Genomic DNA, 18,276 nt, shown 5'->3' with positions numbered 1-18,276 from the left:
TTGATTACTGATGCAATTCTTCTTCGCTGTATGTTATCATTATTACATTTTTGTTTTTCACTTTTTATTATCGACATTACCAGTGTAATATTTCCATTCATTACGATACCATTGCTCGAGGAATATAAACGAATCCATAAGAAAATAATTTATCTCTCAACGGTATGTTTTTTTGTGTAATCTTACAACACGAACGTAAACTTTTATTTGTTTTAGAATAATTAATGAACTTAATATTTTTAAACTAATAATCACTGTACGTGAATTATCGATGTACGTCAAGCAATTAAAATATGCAAGTAGGAAATTATCTGCTGTAGAACGGAATAATCCCGAAGTGATTTATTGTGCAAAATGAGAAGTGACTTGTTTCAGCAATTCGCTATTGAAAACACTACATTATTGCTCGTTTAAAAGTTTTTATTATTATCTGTAAACTAAAGCATCGGTTGTTTTATCTTGTCATTGAAAGAACATTTTGCTATCTCAGATCTTTCGTTACAGTATGTTTACTTATTTATACTTAACATGATACAGTATTACATACGCGTTCGCGTCGTCTCTCGCTCGTTTGCTCTCTTTCTTTCTCTCTCTCTCTCTCTCTCTCTCTCTCTCACTCTCTCTCTCTCTCTCTCTTTCGTTCTCTCTGTACCTTTCATATACATGCACGCCCATCCATAACTATATATGTACAATACTTGGATTTTTATTTTATTGAAAATCAACTGGACAATAAATAATAATGATAATATATAGTTGTATATTCGCGAATTATAAAAATGTGCCGATGCGAAATATTTCGGGGTTGCTTCAACGATGTCAACGATCATTAAAATTAAACTAGGAGAAGATCTAACGTTGGTTGAAAAAAGTTCGACGTTTCGAAGAAAAGAGAACTTTTGTGTGGCAGCACAACCAAGTATACCTGGGACGGACGCTAGAACTCATTTGTTTTGAATGTAATATGAATCGGCGTTGCTTGCTGATCGAAATTTCGTACTGTCGTCAATAGGTATCGTACAATTTACGAGATCGAGTGATCGCGTATAGTTTTAAATAGTTCGTTGCAATCGATACAACTATATCTAGCGGAACGGAAATTAAAAAAAGAAAGAACGACGGAATAAAGGCAAGAAAGTTATCCTTTTTTTCGGTACGAGCGAATTGCAATGCGACAAAGGGAAATATGGTATTTACGAACAACACCGATGCTGGACGCGTGATCGGTATCGGTGAGTCTGTATCGACATCACATTTGCTAATGTATCAACGAAATCGAAAAAAGGTTTAGCATCGATTTCGTTAAAGTGAAGTGTGCTCCTCACTGGCTAGGCTGTCGGTTTCTTCGGTGTCGGAGTTAGTAGCAGCTTGAACTCTGGCGTACTCGTCGGTGTCGATACTCTTACAAAAATGTATCGCGTATTTCAATTTTTGACAGAGTACCAGCTTGCACGAATAGCGTGGCATTTTCAACAGAAAAAAGCAGGTGTAACTTTCGGGAAGAAAGTGATCGGGCGGATTGTATTTATCCATCACCTAGAGGAAAGAAATTTACGTCAGATAAACGAAATGAAATCTAATCAAACGAAAATACAATAACCGCGCTTTACCTGTAGGACAAAATCTCTACCGCGAAAGTCGGCTATTGTACGCGGCAGGCGAGTCCTCCCCCAAACAAATCGCAGGAACAAAGATCTCTCTTGATTAGAAAAGTCCTCCATCACTTCCCAGAACCACTGTATCAGTGGAGCGCTTGCCTCGATTCCTAAGAAAGAATTAATAGGAAGAATTAGCCATAGTTAAAGGCTAATTAAAATAATTACAGTTAAAATAATCATACGGCGACTCTTGTACCTTTATACGTTGCAACAGATTTCAGTAGAGTAAGCGGAATATCTGGACTGCCGCAAACCATCGTTTCCAGTTCCGTCCCACTGAATAAAGCGAGGAAAGGTACAGGAATTACCTTGGACATTCCATCGCGCACTGCAGTTACTTGAGCATCAAACTCGTGTAGTCTGTAGTTCAAGGCCAGTCGAACATATTCGTGCTTGTTCGCCGGGGTAATCTTTTGATACCTGAAGTGGATGTAATTGTTGTGAATATTATCGATGCTATCTAAATACATTCGTTTACCTGTTCGACAAGGGCACATCGTGACCTACGGCCGATGGCGTCGAGAATGGCATCTCGAGAGTTTGAAAGACTTTTTCGTCAGGGTCCATGTCTCGAATGCATAATAATCCAGGAACGTAGTCCCTGTCGACCTCGGTTAAGTCGGCTGGCGTCAAGGAGCTACCCGCAAGCTGCTTCCATACGGGTTCAGCCAAATTCAAGCTCAACGGACTTCCAGTTCTTATCGCTATACCCATTAAGATTCCAAGAAACCGGAACATGTTCAAGTGTAGAGGTGAATCTGCTGTCGGGTTCAGCAAGAAACAATCTCTGTTGGTGCCGTTGTCCTCTCGACCGTTTGGAGTCGGTATAAATAATGGCAGAGAACCATTTTGTAACTCGTCGCACATTTCCGCGATACTCTCGCTGTATCCACCACCACAATCGTCCACGCTTTCTCCTGTCGAAAATAGTAATTGTAACGATTGGCTTGGAATTACAGTAGAATTCCATTTATTGAAGTGATATTTTGGCCAATGCCTGAATTAATGAACTTCTGCTTAGTTACTATTATTTGAATTACTTTCGAGTGATATTCCGATTGTGTGAACACCTAGGTATTGCAAATGTAAACTAGACACGTTTTCTATTTATCAAACGTGAACTCCGGGGTTTTTAACGAAAAATTTCAAATAGTGGAGATAATCAACAGACTTCTACTATATGAACCTACCCGATAGTATCCCATCGAGCTCATATAAATGGAGTTCTACTGTATTTATTTTCGCGTTGTAGTTACGTACCGACGAATTTCACCTTCCATACCCTATGCGGGAAGAAGAGGACGTCTTGGGTCAGCAAAGACATTTTCGACACCATCTGCCCAAAGACTGACTTGATGCCGTCAGGTCCAGCTAAGCCGCCTTTGCTTCTGGCCCGTTTTACTTGTATTCGATTCAATTCAATCACCGGTCCATGTTGTCGGTCTCTAACCATCGTCGCCTGAACCACTTTGCGGAAAGTCGCCTCTTTAATACTATAAACTAGTATCGGTGCCAGCTTGCTGAGACTAAGAGCCCCGGTGATCGGGAACATTGGTAGACACGGGCAAAGTAGTTCAGCAAAGTGGTGCAAGAGCACCAGTCGATTGTGTAGCACGGAGAACGGAAGATCTTTGACCAAGTCATACTCCATTGGGGTGACAGCGGGCATTTTAGTTTGCGTGGCTTTAGTGGTGCTCCAAGCAACAGTGTGTGCGCTTCCACAGGCAACTCTTGTAATCTTCTCGCCTTGCAGCGCGCGCACCAACCTCGGCCGTTGAAGGGCACCTGTTGTTCCATCGCCCAACTGACCCTCGTCATTGTCCCCCCATGTGAAAACCTCTCCTTTGTCAGAACAAGCAACACAGTGCAACGAACCTGTCGCTATAGAAATAATTTTCTTATTTTGAAGCGCTGTTATTTTTCGCGGTCTTCGCACGTGGTCGTCCGTGCCGTGACCCAGTCGGTGATAGTCTCCTTTGCCCCTGCAAAATTTTCTACCATGTAGCTATTAGCCCAGAACCAACGAATGTGTAACGAACGAAACATGGTACCAAGTATAAATAGCTCCCGATCTCGTCAGAGCTACAGAGAATTGGCTGCCGCATTCGACTTTGATCACCCCGAGTCCAGCAAGAGACTCGATCTTCATGGGAACTTTACATCCATCACTACCACCTCTGCCTAATTTCCCGTAATCCCCATCGCCCCAGCTCCAAACGTTGTCATCGTCAGTAACGCAAAGTGTTTGCGCATCTCCGCTTCCGCAGGCAATGTCGATTACCTTGTAATCCTGCAACGCTTCCACCAACTTAGGGGTCAGCTGATCTTCGCTATCTCCGTGGCCCAGACGCCCATATCGACCTAAACGAACGCAAAGCATGAAATACCAAGTAATATGGAAGAACAAGAAGTAGCAACATTACCTTTTCCCCAGGTGTAAAGCCAGCCTGTACTGGTGATGGCCGCGCTATGATTGCCGCCGCAAGCAATGTCTACGATCTCGGTTCCAAGAAGCTCTTCAATCAGTTTCGGTCTGTCGTAGAATAATCGATTCCCGTGGCCCAATTTACCATCGTCACCTTCTCCCCATGAGTATACGTGACCCTCGGAGCTGAGCGCGAGGCAGTGTTTTCCCCCAGAGTTGACCGCAACTTTCTTCACGAAAACATGCTGAATGGACTCCAAAAGAGTGGGCACCGTAACGGAGTCAGTGCCTCCAATTCCGAGTCGACCACCCGCACCGTATCCTACGAAAATAGCTCAGAGTAAACTCAATCGCACTTCTAAGAAAAATAAGGAGAAGAGTAACCGTTACCGGTCGCATAGACTTTTCCATCAGCGGTGACTGCGAATAAGGTTTGCTCTCCTCCTGTAAGTTGGACTGGTCGAAGAGCGGATAGACTTTCACACAGGACCGGCAACTTCACCTTGGCTCCCTCGAGGCCGCCCAATTGACCTCGATGATTATGTCCCCAGCCGTAAATCGCTCCGGAGCCGTCCCACGATAGCGTCCAGTCTTCCGGTCTTCGATTTAGCCATTGCAGCAACTGCTCGTCGTGTTCCTGTTTGAATAGCTCATGGCTTTCGTGATCTCTGTTGGTCGTCTCTCCATCAGCGTTCATCTCGTTGATGCGCTTGACGACCTCCAAACAGAATGCCCTTGGAAGCGGTGTACGGTTCACCAGAGCTTTGGCAACCCTCGCAGATAAGCAGTACCTTCGGAACCAGGACCATTTGTGGATCTCCGAGCAACAGTGCATCCCATCCAGTTCGATGTCGCAAGCGAGAGCGGCCAGCACCTTGAAGAAATCGCTGTGCATCAGTTGTTTTCCTCCTCGGACTAATGGATCCTCATAAAAATACTGTTTTAGCAGAGCTTGAGGCAGAGACCCGAGCAGAGTGGTAAGAGCGACTTCTGGTCGGATGCTGGGACCGCTCGTATAGACGACCTGCAGTTTTTTAAGCGCCCACATACGCTGCTGAGCCGACAACACACTCAGTTGACTGCACTGGGCCAGGGTAGCTGCCAGCCGAGTTGCGACGTTTCTGTCCAACCCTATTAAACCGTTGTCTAACAGCGACTCAGCCAAGCCGATGGCTGGTTGTGAGAGGACCGCCCTATCCGAGATCAGTTCATGACCCGAAAGACTAGCGAACACCGGATACACCGTGAACCGCCATCCCCAGCCATTCACGGAGCCATCCGACGAGAACCTCCATCTGAGCTCGTCTCCTGGCACACGGATCTCTCCATTGGCCCACTCACTGTACTCCCGGCCTGATTTCACCGCTATCACCCTGTTGTTGGTATCCATAAACGCCAAGGGATCATGGCGTCGCTCGGTTGAGCATCGGCGGTCGAATTCGACCCTCAAGGCTTCTGCGCCGGGAATCTTTACATGGCCCGTCAAGGTGGTGCCGTCTATATACGGGTGTGGACTTTCTTGTACCACCGGCTGCGGCAGGTTTGTTCCGTTGTTCGAACTGGCCACCGTATCCTCCAACTCGGTAATGCAAATCTCCAGGATCATGGTTCGAATCGAGTGGTTCGTCTTGGCAAGTGCGATCAGCACCGACGATATGGTCTCTCTGGCGCCCTTGCAAACTCGATTCGCCACTGCTAGCTTCAGAAGATCGACCAGCATTCTCGCATCTTCCTCGGCGATCGTCGACGTGAAATCGTCCAAGTTCGAGTCCACTGAATTGTTTCCTTCACCGACCAGCTGTGCGTTCGACGTTAGTGTCGCTGCAATCACGCTCATCGCACTACTGGACATCTTCGAGGCCCTAGAGGACAAACTCGCCGAGCTGGACATCGATGGAAACATAGTTAGCGGATAGTCCTCCGACTCAGGACTGGTTCTAGGATTGGCAATCAAGCTGGCAACTTCGGCAGCGTTCGCTGGTGCCTCGCCGCCTCCTTGCGAGCTCTCTCCAACATTTTGATATACAGCGTGTCCTGCTCCGGTACCGATGTTGGTCTCATCTACACTACCTGCAACTGCTCCAACAGTTCCGACCGCTCCAACTGCTATTGTATCCGATGACGCTTCGACGGCGGGAGTGTAAGATCCTGTTACGTCGCCGGATCCGCTCCCGCTGCTACCATTGGCTTGTGCACCAGTAGTAATCTTCAACATCGAGTGACTCTGCAACGCTGTCACTACGGCGATGCGAGCTTGCATTATGCGAAGTGCGTTTATCACGTGCTGTAGCGCTTGCTGTTTGGCTACATTACTCTCCAGTGATAAGATGATACTCGCAAGAGAGGGTCGACTGGCGGTACTTGAAGTGCCGTTAGCATTTGCACCGCTGCGTGAACCGCTCGCAATCGCAGAGTCATCATATGTACTGCTGCTGGTGCCGGGAATGACAACGGTACCACTGCTACCGCTACCACCGCCATTAGCACCGCTGCTGCCACCGCCGCTGCTACTGCTGGTACCAGCGGTAACGCCGAATCCGTTTATCGAACAGGACGGAGCGCAGGTTGCGCCGGCATCTCCGGCCGTGCTTTTGAATCGAAGCAATGTCTGTCCAAGTGGATCTTTAGCTGTTGCAAAGGTAACCGGTTCCTGATTGCTGACAGCTGGCTGATCCGTCAGAACCCAAGCGATGCTGTGACTGGAGCCACAGGACACACGATTCACTCGGGTGTCGTCGAGTTCATTTACTAGTGACGGTTTCTTGTTGACGGCGGTCGAGCCGTTCCCCTGCTGCCCATGGTCATTGTCGCCCCACGCATACACTTGTCCTGTATCAGTGACCGCGAGACAATGCAGAGCGCCAACTGCGACGTGGATAACCTTCTTGCCCCGCAAACCTTCGACCAGCGTGGGCTTTCGAACATGATGGTCATTGCCGTGACCTAACCGGAAATAGTCACCCTTACCCCAGGTCCAGACCTCCCCGTACTTGGTCAACGCGAGGGAAAACTGCGCGCCACATTCGATCTGCACAACTCCCAGGCCATTTAGCCTATCAATTAGAAGAGGCGTGTAGCAACCGTCGCTGCCGCCGCGGCCAAGTTTGCCGAAGTCGCCATCGCCCCAAGAGTAGACCGAACCGTCGGCAGTCAACGCCATCGTCTGTGCGTCTCTGCTACCGCAGGCGACCTGTATTACTCGTTGACCTATTAACGCTTGCACCAGTCTCGGTTTGAGCTGGGTGGCCGTATCCCCGTGACCCAATCTGCCGTACTCCCCCAAGCCCCAAGTGTAGAGCTCTCCTCTACTGGTCACGGCGGCGGAGTGGCCGGAACCGCAGGCGATGTCTCGGATCCTCTTCGACTTAAAAGACTCGATCAGTCTCGGTTTCGGTAAAGTCAAACAGTTCCCGTGGCCCAGTTTCCCGTCCTCTCCCTCGCCCCAGGAGAACACCTTGCCATCTTTGGTCAGTGCAAGAACGTGCTTACCGCCCGAATGCACCGCCACTTTTCTGATCACGTACTGACTGAGAAACGGTATCGGTTTCGGCTCGCAGACGTTGCTTTCGTCACCGAAACCAAGTCTGCCGTTCGTTCCTTCGCCGCAGGCATACAGTTTTCCTTCTTGGCTAACCACGAACAGTGTTTTGCTGCCACCGGCGATGTACATGGGCTTCAGTTTTGATAGAACCTCACTGTAGATCGGTCGCTTGATCTTGGAACCATTCAAACCACCTAGCTGGTCCTTGTCGTTTAATCCCCAGACGTAGACTGCCGAATGCTGGGGCGCCTCTATTGGCCGCTGCGCGTTCATCTGCTCCTGCACGATCTCCCAATCGGACGCCAGAAACGAGACCGAGGTGGCCAGCTGGTTCTCGAAGACCTTCTTCTTGCCAACGATTCGGAGCCCGTGTATCTTACAGTCGATGCCACCGTTCCGGCACTGTTTGATCGCGATCTCGATACACGGGTAGTATTCTTTGCTGTCTTGTAGAAGCAGGACGCTAGTGTCGGTGTGCCATACGTTGATCGTAGCCAGTTCGGCTAGTCGGTTGAAGGAGTCGCCAACATGCACCGCTATCAGCGACGGCATGTAACTGCCGTCCTGTGGGTTCACCATGAGTTTAAGTGAGTGCACCAGAATGCCGGGCAACATCTCCAAACGAATCCAGTGTTGGCCCTGGACACCACAACTTTGCCAATACCAGCCGGACTCGTCGACGAGTCGAGCGGCCCAGTTCTCTCTAGAAGACACTGTTAGTGTACGAATACACTTGGACCAGTCGTCGATCAGGGAAGACTCTGAGAAGTCTTGCCTGTGGTATCTCCCTGGTTTACCGGCGTAAACCGCGGCCGACCCAGGCTCGACGATCCGACTGAACCCGTGCCTGTGACACCGTTTCGTGTAAAAACAATTCTCGCAGAGATTGTAATTCTCGCAGTACTTGCACTTGAACCGAGGACCAGAGATCGGCAGGAGATGACAGGAGTTACAAGAAACTGAATGGTGGCAGGATGGCACCCTCTCCATCTCTATCGCGCATCCGGTCCAAGAATTCTGCTGAGGGAAGTCGACGGACACGTCTTTTCCATCATTTATGATGCAAGTTACGACTCCGACCGATTGATGGTTCACTGATCCCCACTTGTACTTTGGCACCGTTACAGACGCCTTGACTCGGACCTTATCGCCGACCTTAAGCGTTACCGGGCCACCCGGAATCGTCGGCGGATGGCCCAACAGTTCGATGTGAATGAACCGAACCCAGTAGGTGCCGCCTCTTCGTTGCCACGTAACCTGCACGTTCAGATCGTGCAGGCCTCCCGGGTCGATTTTCGTCACCTGTCCCACGTCTCCGTATTCGACCTCTTCATAGCTCTTGCAACACCGCACCAACATGCCAGGGATTAGATTGTCCCGTACGTAGGTCGCGTATTCGTCGACCGATAAGAAATCAGACCGTTTCATGTAGTTGGGCGGCATCGTCGAAGAGACAGCGTCAGTCGCCGACGGTGAGTCGTCGATGTTCTCGCTAGTCGAGTCCTCGGGATCTGACAATCCGTAGACACTGGACAAAGTCTCGCTGTCACTCAAAGCAGCATCCGGATTCTCGAGTAACCAAGCTACCACACTTTCCGCGGTGATGTAGCCGACTGCGGTGCTTAGACTTTTGATTGCAAACTCAACGCTCTTCTTCGGGAAACCCATCTCTGTCAGCTGCGCTATCAACGGGCTCATTGGTGGTGGACTTTTTCGTCCATTACCGCTGCTTCTGCAGTGCTTCTTTTGACTGGAGGTCAGCGAAACCAACGAACAATCCGATGCGGGCGAGTCGGGTTCTGAGATCGGACCTCCTCCGACTCGCTGGATCGGTGAATGACTTAATTCCGAGGCTAAATACTGAGACACTGTCAAGGCAGCCACTTCTAATTCTTTCCGCTTGAAGATGGGTTTTAATGGTTGCGGTCTAGTGGCACGAAGCAGCATCTCCTGAAACAAAGTGACCCGTCGGTCGCGACAGGCCTCGCCGTCTTCCGCGTGATTATCGTTCTCGTTGTGGTCGTTGTCGATTCGATTTTCGTGATCGTGATCTTGATCACGGTCTGGATCGTTGTTAATGTCGACGTCGGTGTTAACGTTGATGCTTGGCGGCGCGTGTCGCGCGTCGTCGCCAGTCCAACAGCTCTCGGCCTCTCGGATCTCCTGTTCTGCGTTCAACTCATCCTTGTTATTATTGTCGTCGTCATCATCGTCATCGTTGTCCTCGTCGTCCTCGTCATTATGGTCATCCTCGTTATCGTTGTCGTCGTCCCTCTCCTCCTCGTCGACGATGCGGTCGTACTCGTTGTTGAGAGTGTCGTTAACATTCTCCTCCTCATTGTCGTCGTCGTTGCCAAGGGCGGCGGTGACAATGGCAATATCTCTAGTAGGACTGTTAACAGATTCCAAGCGTGCAGCATGTGCATGGTTACGAGAACGACGAGCGCAGACGCCGATCCCGGTGCCAACGCTAATACCGATACCGGTGCAGGAACCGCGACCGTCACCGCGACTCCTAACGAGCCTCCTGCGCCTGTTCTCGCTGTTATTTTCGACGGCTCTGTTGCTAGCATGCACTGCGGAAACCCTAGAAACACCGAGATCTTCATCATTAGCGCTGCACTCGTTCTTTTTATTAATCGGTTGCCTCAAGACCTTCCTCAACTTGGTCTGGTGATCGAGAATCGCTTTTCCAGCGTTCAAGGCAGCAAGCTGCTGTTGCTGAGTACGCAGAACGGACGGGTTAACGGTGCCGGCTATCACCGGCATCCCGTTCGGTCGTTTGTCCAATCCGCGATGACCGAGCAATAGATTCGCCCAGGTCGACAGAAATGAATCCGGCAGCGGCATGCGATCCAAACGAAACTTCTCACCGATTCGTTTCACAGAAAAGAACGGCAGCTTGTGACGGATGTCGCTGTTGTGCATCTTCACGAGAACCTTGGCATGCTTGGTGAACCTATATATGGTGCCAATTTGTCCGTCCACGTCGACCAAATCTCCGATCCTTGGCCTATCATCGAGTCCACCGATCACGACAAGAGTCGCCATCACCGTTTGCTGAATGCTCAAACTGTTCTCACCCCCGTTCTCGTTAACTTGTATGTGAAAGAGGGGTCCGTCACTCAGCAGGTCCGAAGCCAAAGACAACTTAGACGCGAGAAACGCGTTCAGCGTCACGTTCCAATTCAAAACCGTGTGCAAATACCTGATCAGAGAGACTAGTTCCTCGACGATCGTAGAGCTGTGGGAAGCCGTCAGGGACACGCGACATCTATTTGCATATGGTTCGGACGAGGAGCCGAGGTCGCAGGAGAGAGCGATGCGGCCCATTATGCGGAACGTTCTCTCGAGAAATGGTACGGCGCTCGGATTTTCGGCGGACCAGCAAGGTAGAACGGTGTTCAACAATCGTACTGCCATTATTTGTTTCTCTAAGTTTGAGTTTCGCTCTTCCCCGATCACGTTTAAGAGAAAATCGATCCAAGCCTTAGTGCTCAAAGATTTACAGAGCCCAGAAGAATTGGCAATGGCCCTGAGCATGCTCAACGTTGCCCAGGTTTCCGGAGATTCTTGCGAGATCTGAGAAGACTGGATCGCGACGATCGAATCAGCTTTGTGCGCAGCCGACGTTACGCCCCGTAGTACAGAAGCGAGAGTTTTTATAGCAGACGGTGTTACTTTGTCAGCGACTATACCACAGCAGAGCAGTAATACGCGAAGTAAAGCTAGGGAGGCGGATTTCAAGCAAGTAGTCGGGTGAATGTCGGGTACCAGGTCTCCACCGACGCGACAGTTAGAGCTTGGTTTCACCGTATCGAGCGGGGTGTCGAGGTCGCTGTCGGTCGCCGCAGGCGTCGATGGTTCAGCCAGCTGCAAGTCATACTTGCCCTCTTTACCCATGCGATATGAATTTGTAGTGCCGTTGTCCCACTGAACTCGAACCCAACCATCCACACCAGGATCGTGAATAACTCGACCCTCGCCGGGTGGAGGACCATCCTGATCACCCCATTTCCAATCCTCACCGCGAACCACGCGTGTTCCAACCTTCATCAGTGCTGCGAGCTCTATCCCAGTCAGTTGTACGCTCGGCGGTTTGCTCTTTTCGAGCGCGTCTTCGTATATTGCTGTTGTAGTGTCCTTCGACTTGAACTCGTCCGTTTCTGGTTCGATCGCCGGTCTTATTCCCATCGACGACGTCGTGGCGGTTGCGTTCGCATTAACGTTTGCGTTTACGTTCGAATTGACGTTCACGTTAATGTTTGCTGTTGCGTTCGTGTTTGTGTTCACGGTCGTTGTCGCCGCCGCAGGTCCGATTTGCCTGAGCAACGTCAAAACGCTGGACAACATGCCAGAATTGATTAACAGTCCGATCTCGTTGGCGTGCTGATAGTTGGTCAACATACCCAATATCGTCAGCAAGAACCTGGCTCTGGGCAGCTTCCTTAGCCAAGTGTATGTTCCCTGGTTCAAGCTGCTCTTGTCGCTAATCTTTGGTTTACTCGGCACTTCTGCTTGAACGACGTACGCTCGTAACGCCTTCACCGCCCACGATATTACTTCTGCTTCAGCTAGAATGATTCTTGACTTCTGGTAAGGCGTTATTGATTGAATATTGTCCAAACAATGTGCTATGGTTTCCTCACCGAGGCGTGTATTCTCGTGGGTCAAGCCAAGCCAGCCGTTTAGCAAAGAATACTTGACTGACGTGATTAGGTTGTCCTTGCCGAGAAGTTCTTGCATCATCAGGATTCCTTGTTCCCGTAGCTTAGCTCGCTGCGTCTGACAGTACATTGCCCGACGTAAAGTCTCTACATCCGCTCCGTCCTCGGTGACCACAAAATTGATTATATTAGCCATCAGTTCGGTCGCGTCGATGTTCAACGGCTTTTGTTTGATTTTCTCGGTGATCTTGCCGATTCGTTTTCTCACATCCAAAGTGTTCTCCAACTTGGATGGCGAAGATGGAGAAGGTTTAGTGGAAACGCTGCCTTCCTTCGGCGTCACGTCTTCCTCTGACTTCTTTCGGATCTTGCCGTTCTGGATCGAAACGTTCACGATGTCCTCTGGTTTGCTCGGGGATCCTCTATTCCCGCGAACGATGTCCCTTATCACTGTTCTCACGGCCCTCTTGAACCTCGGCACCGTATGTAACAGCTTCGTGTCACGCAATCCCTTGATCTCGTAGCTAGTCGCAGACCGAACCTCGTGCAGTAGGAACCTGCACTTCTCTTGCGCCGGCGCGCACACCTCTTTGTAGCTTCTGTTCTGTTGTTGTCTGATACGAATAAAATTCCATTTGGTCTGATGAATAGCTCGAACCATGTCGGCCAACGGTTTCGGAAGTTTCCCGTTGGTCCCGTTCCCCGCCGCTTCCTGATCAATCGTCTCGATGGCCTGGTACCCTAGCCCAAGATGCTTCACCATCACCGCCATCAGCAAACGACCGACTTCCTCGACCGGATGATCGCCTGAGAACTCCGTGTGCGCCAACAGGTTGTTTGTTTTCGAGTACTTGTCAACTATTGCGAGAAACGCGTGAACCTGTGGCTCAGTTCGGTGAGTCTCGGCCAGCGCGTGCACGAACACCGTCACGCGGTCGTCTTTCTCCTTTTGAGGCTCGTTTTTCGTGCGAACTGGAAGCTGGGGTTCCGTCGGCGAATTCGCTGCCGTTGAGGTATTGCTTCTAGCCTCCCCCTTCTCTTCCTCGTATGGATTCGGCGGCTGAAGAATCTGTAAACCGCCCCGGAAAAAATTAGCATCCAACCAAACACCGGCCTCCTCTTCAGCCGGTTGTAGCGGCAAGCTCTGCCGCATTCGATGCGCGTGCAATCCCAAAAGAAAGCCGAGAGCACGTTGAGTGTCAAGTAAAGACGAACACACATCCGTGGCGTGGATCGTAATCTCGGTATTTTCCGGCTCGGAATGGCAATAATGCCCGACGAAATATGAATCCATCATGGATCGCGGAAGCACTGGCAATTGTTGTTGCTGTGGTTGTTGCGGCTGTTGTTGTTGTTGCTGTTGATTACGAGGCGCGCTCGAAACACCAGAATGACTGGCATCCCATCCCAATGCAATCTTCTCACGAATACCTTCCTCCGAGGTATCCGCGGTCGCTTCGAATCGCACTACGTCTTGAACGTCGTACACGTTGTTGTTGACCACCACCCAAAGACCGCCGTCCCTATTATGATTTTCAAGATCAGCCCAACGAATCACGGACAACTCGTCCGAGATCGAAATTTTGTTACTGTGCTGTGGGGCTATGATGCCTGGCCATGACAGCTCGTCCCCCTCATTCCTATCGATTCCCGGAACCAGCTTGTTGAACCGATCGAGCGCCTCCAGCATCGGTCCAATGCGATCCATCCAATTCATTTGGAGCAGCAGCATCGGATAATCAACCTGTAGCAGAATTAGACACGTGACTAGCTCCGGAAGCAAAACGTGGATAATGTCTCCCTTTAGGATGGTGCAGACAAAGACGAATTGCTTCAAACTGATGTTTGCTAGTTCGGCAGCGAGGGACGCAATATTGGTCACGTGAACTGAAATCAGGGATATGTATTTGCTTAAAAGCGACTCTGCCCCGAGCATCTCCTGATCTCGCGAATTCTCTGATGTCGGCTGATGAACGCAATCATAGAACCTCGCCACCACCAATCGTTGAAATTTAAGCAGAAGATTCAAACTCGGCGAGGCGTCGCTTCTCTGTCGCGACAATGGTTCCTCGTTTCCGCGAATCGACTGGTCCGACCAACCATGCTGTAGCTTCGATCTCGTAGTGCATGTACCGTTTTTGATCAATTGTTTCACCAGCTGCAACAACGAGATGCTCGTGTTGTTGTTTTTCTCCGAATTGAGCTCCTTCGCTTGCTTAACAGCGTCGCTAGATTTGCTTGCGGTCGTTGTTCCGTTCATCGAGAAAAACTCCTTATCGTCAGACAGCTCGCTGGTTTCCGCTTTGATCGCGGTCTTCAGTGCCAGCTCTAAGCCACCATCCGCCATCAAACTGGACACCAGCAAATCCGCCATAAAACGTTGTCCGTTGTTATTTATGTTGCAATTGTTGTTATTGTTGATATTAGCGTTATTATTGGCATTGTTCGTGTTGTTATTGTTGTTGGGATTGTTGTTGGTATTATTGTTAGCGTTGTTATTGTTGTTGTTGATGATAATGATGTTGTTATCACCTGTTGTTATCGTCTGCTCATCGCTTTCGTTTGACTTGGACAAAAAGTTGGACAGCGTTTTCGCTCTCTCGTTCGCTGTCGGCAAGAGAATACTCCAACCGGTTTGCAGGACCGCTTGAGCTGCCTCTTGAATCGTAGCTAAAATTCCAGTACCACTGGCCAGCGTTACGCATCGTTGCTTCAAAGAACCAAGTAGAAGCCCCAGGGATTTCGCCTCGATGTTGTGCGTTATCATGGTATGCAGCTGTAGTCGAAGCAAATTCAACGCAGCTACAGCCAAGCACTCGCGATCTTGCGTTGGCGGCCGTGTACCCGGCAAACCCTCACAAGCCTTATTCAGCAGAGCATCTAGCAGACGAAAGGTGTCCTCAGACACGTCGACAACGAAGGGTACCCTGGTCGCGACGGACCAGGCTGACGTGCACCATGCAAAACTTTGGCTCGGCCCGCAAGCTAGCCCTATCACATTCTTTCCGGACAAGGTCGGGCAGATCGTTGGCTCTGCCACCACACTCTCCAGCGCAGGATCAATCTGGCCGTAATCGTTTCTTCCCCAACCGTATACTAGCTGATCTTCCGTCAAAGCGAGCACATGCAAACTACCTACGCACAAGTCCTTCACCTTCTTCGTTTTGAGCGCTTCGATCGCTTTCGGATAACTCACGTGTTCCTCATTTCCGTGACCCAAACGGTAAGCTTCACCCTTTCCCCAGGTATAGACTTCCCCATATGCAGTCAGAGCCGCTGAGAATTGACCGCCACAATACACCTTAGTCACATTTATATCTAGTAATTTGTCGACTATCTTTGGTGTCTTCGAACCGTCGCAACCTCCTCTACCCAGCTTTCCGTAATCTCCATCTCCCCAAGAGAATACTATACCGGACGCAGTGACACACAGGGTTTGCGAGTCACCGCTGCCGCACGCCACATGCACGACCATGTGTCCGTTCAAACCAGTCACCAACGTAGGGACCGTCACATCCTCCGTGTTTCCATGACCCAACCTTCCATAATTGCCTCGTCCCCAAGTGTACAGTTCACCGTTTGAACTGAGCGCTGCTGAGTAGGTGCTTCCGCATGCGACAAATGTAATGTTTTTGTCGACCAGCGCATCGATTAATTTCGGCTCGTCGTACCACGTTCTATCTCCGTGACCCAATCGTCCTCCATCTCCGTTTCCCCACGAGTACACAGAGTTCTCTTGCGTCAGAGCCAAATAATGCTTGCCGTCCGAGTGAGAGGCAATCATTGTCACCGGCTTATCTGAGAAACCGTGTACCCTTTGTGGATACTGAGTTTCGGAACCGTAGTACATCATGTAAACGTTGCCGCTAATCGATAAGATCATCAAAGCTCTTTCGGTGCAACAAAGCTGCTTGATACCAAGTTCTGCGATCGCGTCGCAATAAAATGGAGAAGCGCCGTTCCCGAATTTCACGCTACCCCAGGCTAGAACTTCTTGAAACGTTTGATTCTGACTCTTCGGAAATCTGTCAGTTATTAACGGAGGCAACAGAGGAGCTGCCAACCTGCTTAGATTGCACATGATAATCACCGCTGCTTTTCGTAAGTCAACGGATGTACTGTCGTCATCAGGTAGTCTCAAGTATTTCAGTAGAACCTCGCATGGACCCGGTGCCATATTCTCATCCGAACGTCTAGATTTTGAAGCTGGGATAGTGTTTAATCGCCTCAACAACGGTATCAACGGTGCCGTACTTCCTGGTGGTATCACACGATTATCTTGATGCTTGTGTTTCCCACTTAAGTGAAGCAACAAGCAAACAGAATCCAACAAACTGGATAAAGTAGCTCTTTGCGTCACCAATTCCAATAACAGGCACAGAGCTGTGTGCTGATCAGTTAACGGTATAGGACACCATGATCTTCCACTGGTTATGTCCCTGAAAATAAAATGAAATTACCTTCTAGAATTACCAAACGGTTCGTTCGAATACTACTAATTGTAAGTAGTAAAGCAGGAAAAAATTATATACCCTGTGACGACTTGTCTTAAAAATTTCGCTGATCGTTCTACAACCTCCAACCAAACTTGAGAAACGTTTGTCTCGTCGAAAAGTGTCGCTTCTGGTAACGACTGTAAAGCTTCCAACGATTCCGACAGTAGCTCACTACAAAATTCTATGTCCTCACCGGATCTCCAAGCTCGACGTAGGTATGCGAACGAAAAATTTAAAGCAGCACGAGATCCTACTCGTGCTAAACCCAAAGTTGCCTTTTCGTTCGGTCTCATCCTAAAATTGTTAAACATACTAAATACAATCGCTACATCCATTTGTGTTCTATTCCATAAAACTATGGATTATAATAATAGAAAGTCTAGAAAACACAAATTAATGTGAGTACATTTTTTGCAATTTAACAGCAGGCTTAGATGCCATGGGAATGTCTTTGGTCTCCTGTGGTTTATGACGAACAAGGGCCATTAAGTATCGTCGTGCTACTACCAATCGCTGTTTCAGTCTTGTAGAGGACAATGTGCTGTTTGCTACTTCATAGCACAATTTCCTTTGTTCTTTGATTAATAAATCAATGCATTCTGTTAGGTCAGATAGAGCTGCAAAATGATTTGGCTATCAAAAGAGTCAAATAGCATGTAATAATAAAAGACAATTCAATGATAATGCTTTACATGGTTGAGGACCCCAGAGCCAAGAATCCATAGTGCGTCGTGCTGGTGTAGTTTTCTCTGCTAAAACATTTGTTCTTGTTGCTTCTTCTTCATCCAACTTTTGACAAGGGCCACAATTACAGCCATGTTGTGGACCGCAGATACCATCGCAACACAAACATGACAACACTCTCATATTACAATAATAATGACCAGATTCACCTAAAAATACAAAAGACCTAAGAAACTATGCTCACAAGAATCAAATCTTTTAAACAAATATTGTTGTTATACCCTTTCTAGCTGTTATGCCTGCTGTATTAATTAAACCATCACTAAATGACCCTACAATTTCACCATCCCGTATCATTTCATTCCATAGTTCAGCCAAACCATCTCGATAAAGTAAACGCTTCAGATCAGTTTTGAGCCATTTGGCATCTAAACGAACCTCTGGTCTTACTACGATATCCAGTTGAACACTCATGTTGATTTTTTTGGTTTGCAATTCAAGTTCATGAAATTAAGTTATTAGCAGTATATCGTTATATGAATGCATATTTTCTGCACTTAGAGTGTCTTACTTTAATACACAGTGAAATGCATTATCATTGATATCTGGTGGTCTATTTTATGTATTATGTTGTTTTCAAATTGGTTTTACAAACTTTATTGCCTTGTGCTACATAAATAACTCCGAATCAATTTAAAATGAAATATAACCTTCCAATAATTTCGCACAGACGCTTATCGTTGATTAGTCAAAATAGTTGAACCAAATTTTGGATACTCTCGGTTAGATGTATTTTAATGTTTAT

General features: G+C 48.6%; 1 protein-coding gene across 1 annotated transcript; it reads right to left on the bottom strand.

Moving 5' to 3' along the window:
- Positions 1-397: 397 nt before the first annotated feature.
- Positions 398-18,204, bottom strand: Herc2 (E3 ubiquitin-protein ligase HERC2). The gene is made up of 12 exons (XM_078189657.1): positions 17,753-18,204; positions 17,480-17,680; positions 17,194-17,404; positions 16,824-17,081; positions 4,474-16,730; positions 4,082-4,405; positions 3,710-4,019; positions 2,919-3,640; positions 2,137-2,575; positions 1,855-2,078; positions 1,611-1,765; positions 398-1,536 (listed from the first exon to the last, which is right to left on the bottom strand). The coding sequence occupies exons 1-12, from the start codon at positions 17,943-17,945 to the stop codon at positions 1,303-1,305; spliced, it is 15,528 nt and encodes a 5,175-aa protein (XP_078045783.1). The 5' UTR covers positions 17,946-18,204; the 3' UTR covers positions 398-1,302.
- Between the last annotated feature and the right edge of the window lie 72 nt (positions 18,205-18,276).

Source organism: Augochlora pura, chromosome 8 (assembly GCF_028453695.1).
Source record: "Augochlora pura isolate Apur16 chromosome 8, APUR_v2.2.1, whole genome shotgun sequence".
Classification (NCBI taxonomy): Eukaryota; Metazoa; Arthropoda; class Insecta; order Hymenoptera; family Halictidae; genus Augochlora; species Augochlora pura.
The sequence above is the reverse complement of the archived record's forward strand: the minus strand, read 5'-3'. Positions and strand labels throughout refer to the sequence as shown.

Excerpts from the sequence above, each read along its gene's own strand:
- Herc2 (XM_078189657.1), bottom strand. The coding sequence starts at position 17,945 with ATGAGTGTTCAACTGGATATCGTAGTAAGACCAGAGGTTCGTTTAGAT. Across the intron at positions 16,731-16,823 it reads TTAAGACAAGTCGTCACAGG|GGACATAACCAGTGGAAGAT; the intron begins GTATATAATTTT and ends TTTTATTTTCAG. Across the intron at positions 1,537-1,610 it reads GTAGAGATTTTGTCCTACAG|GTGATGGATAAATACAATCC; the intron begins GTAAAGCGCGGT and ends TCTTTCCTCTAG.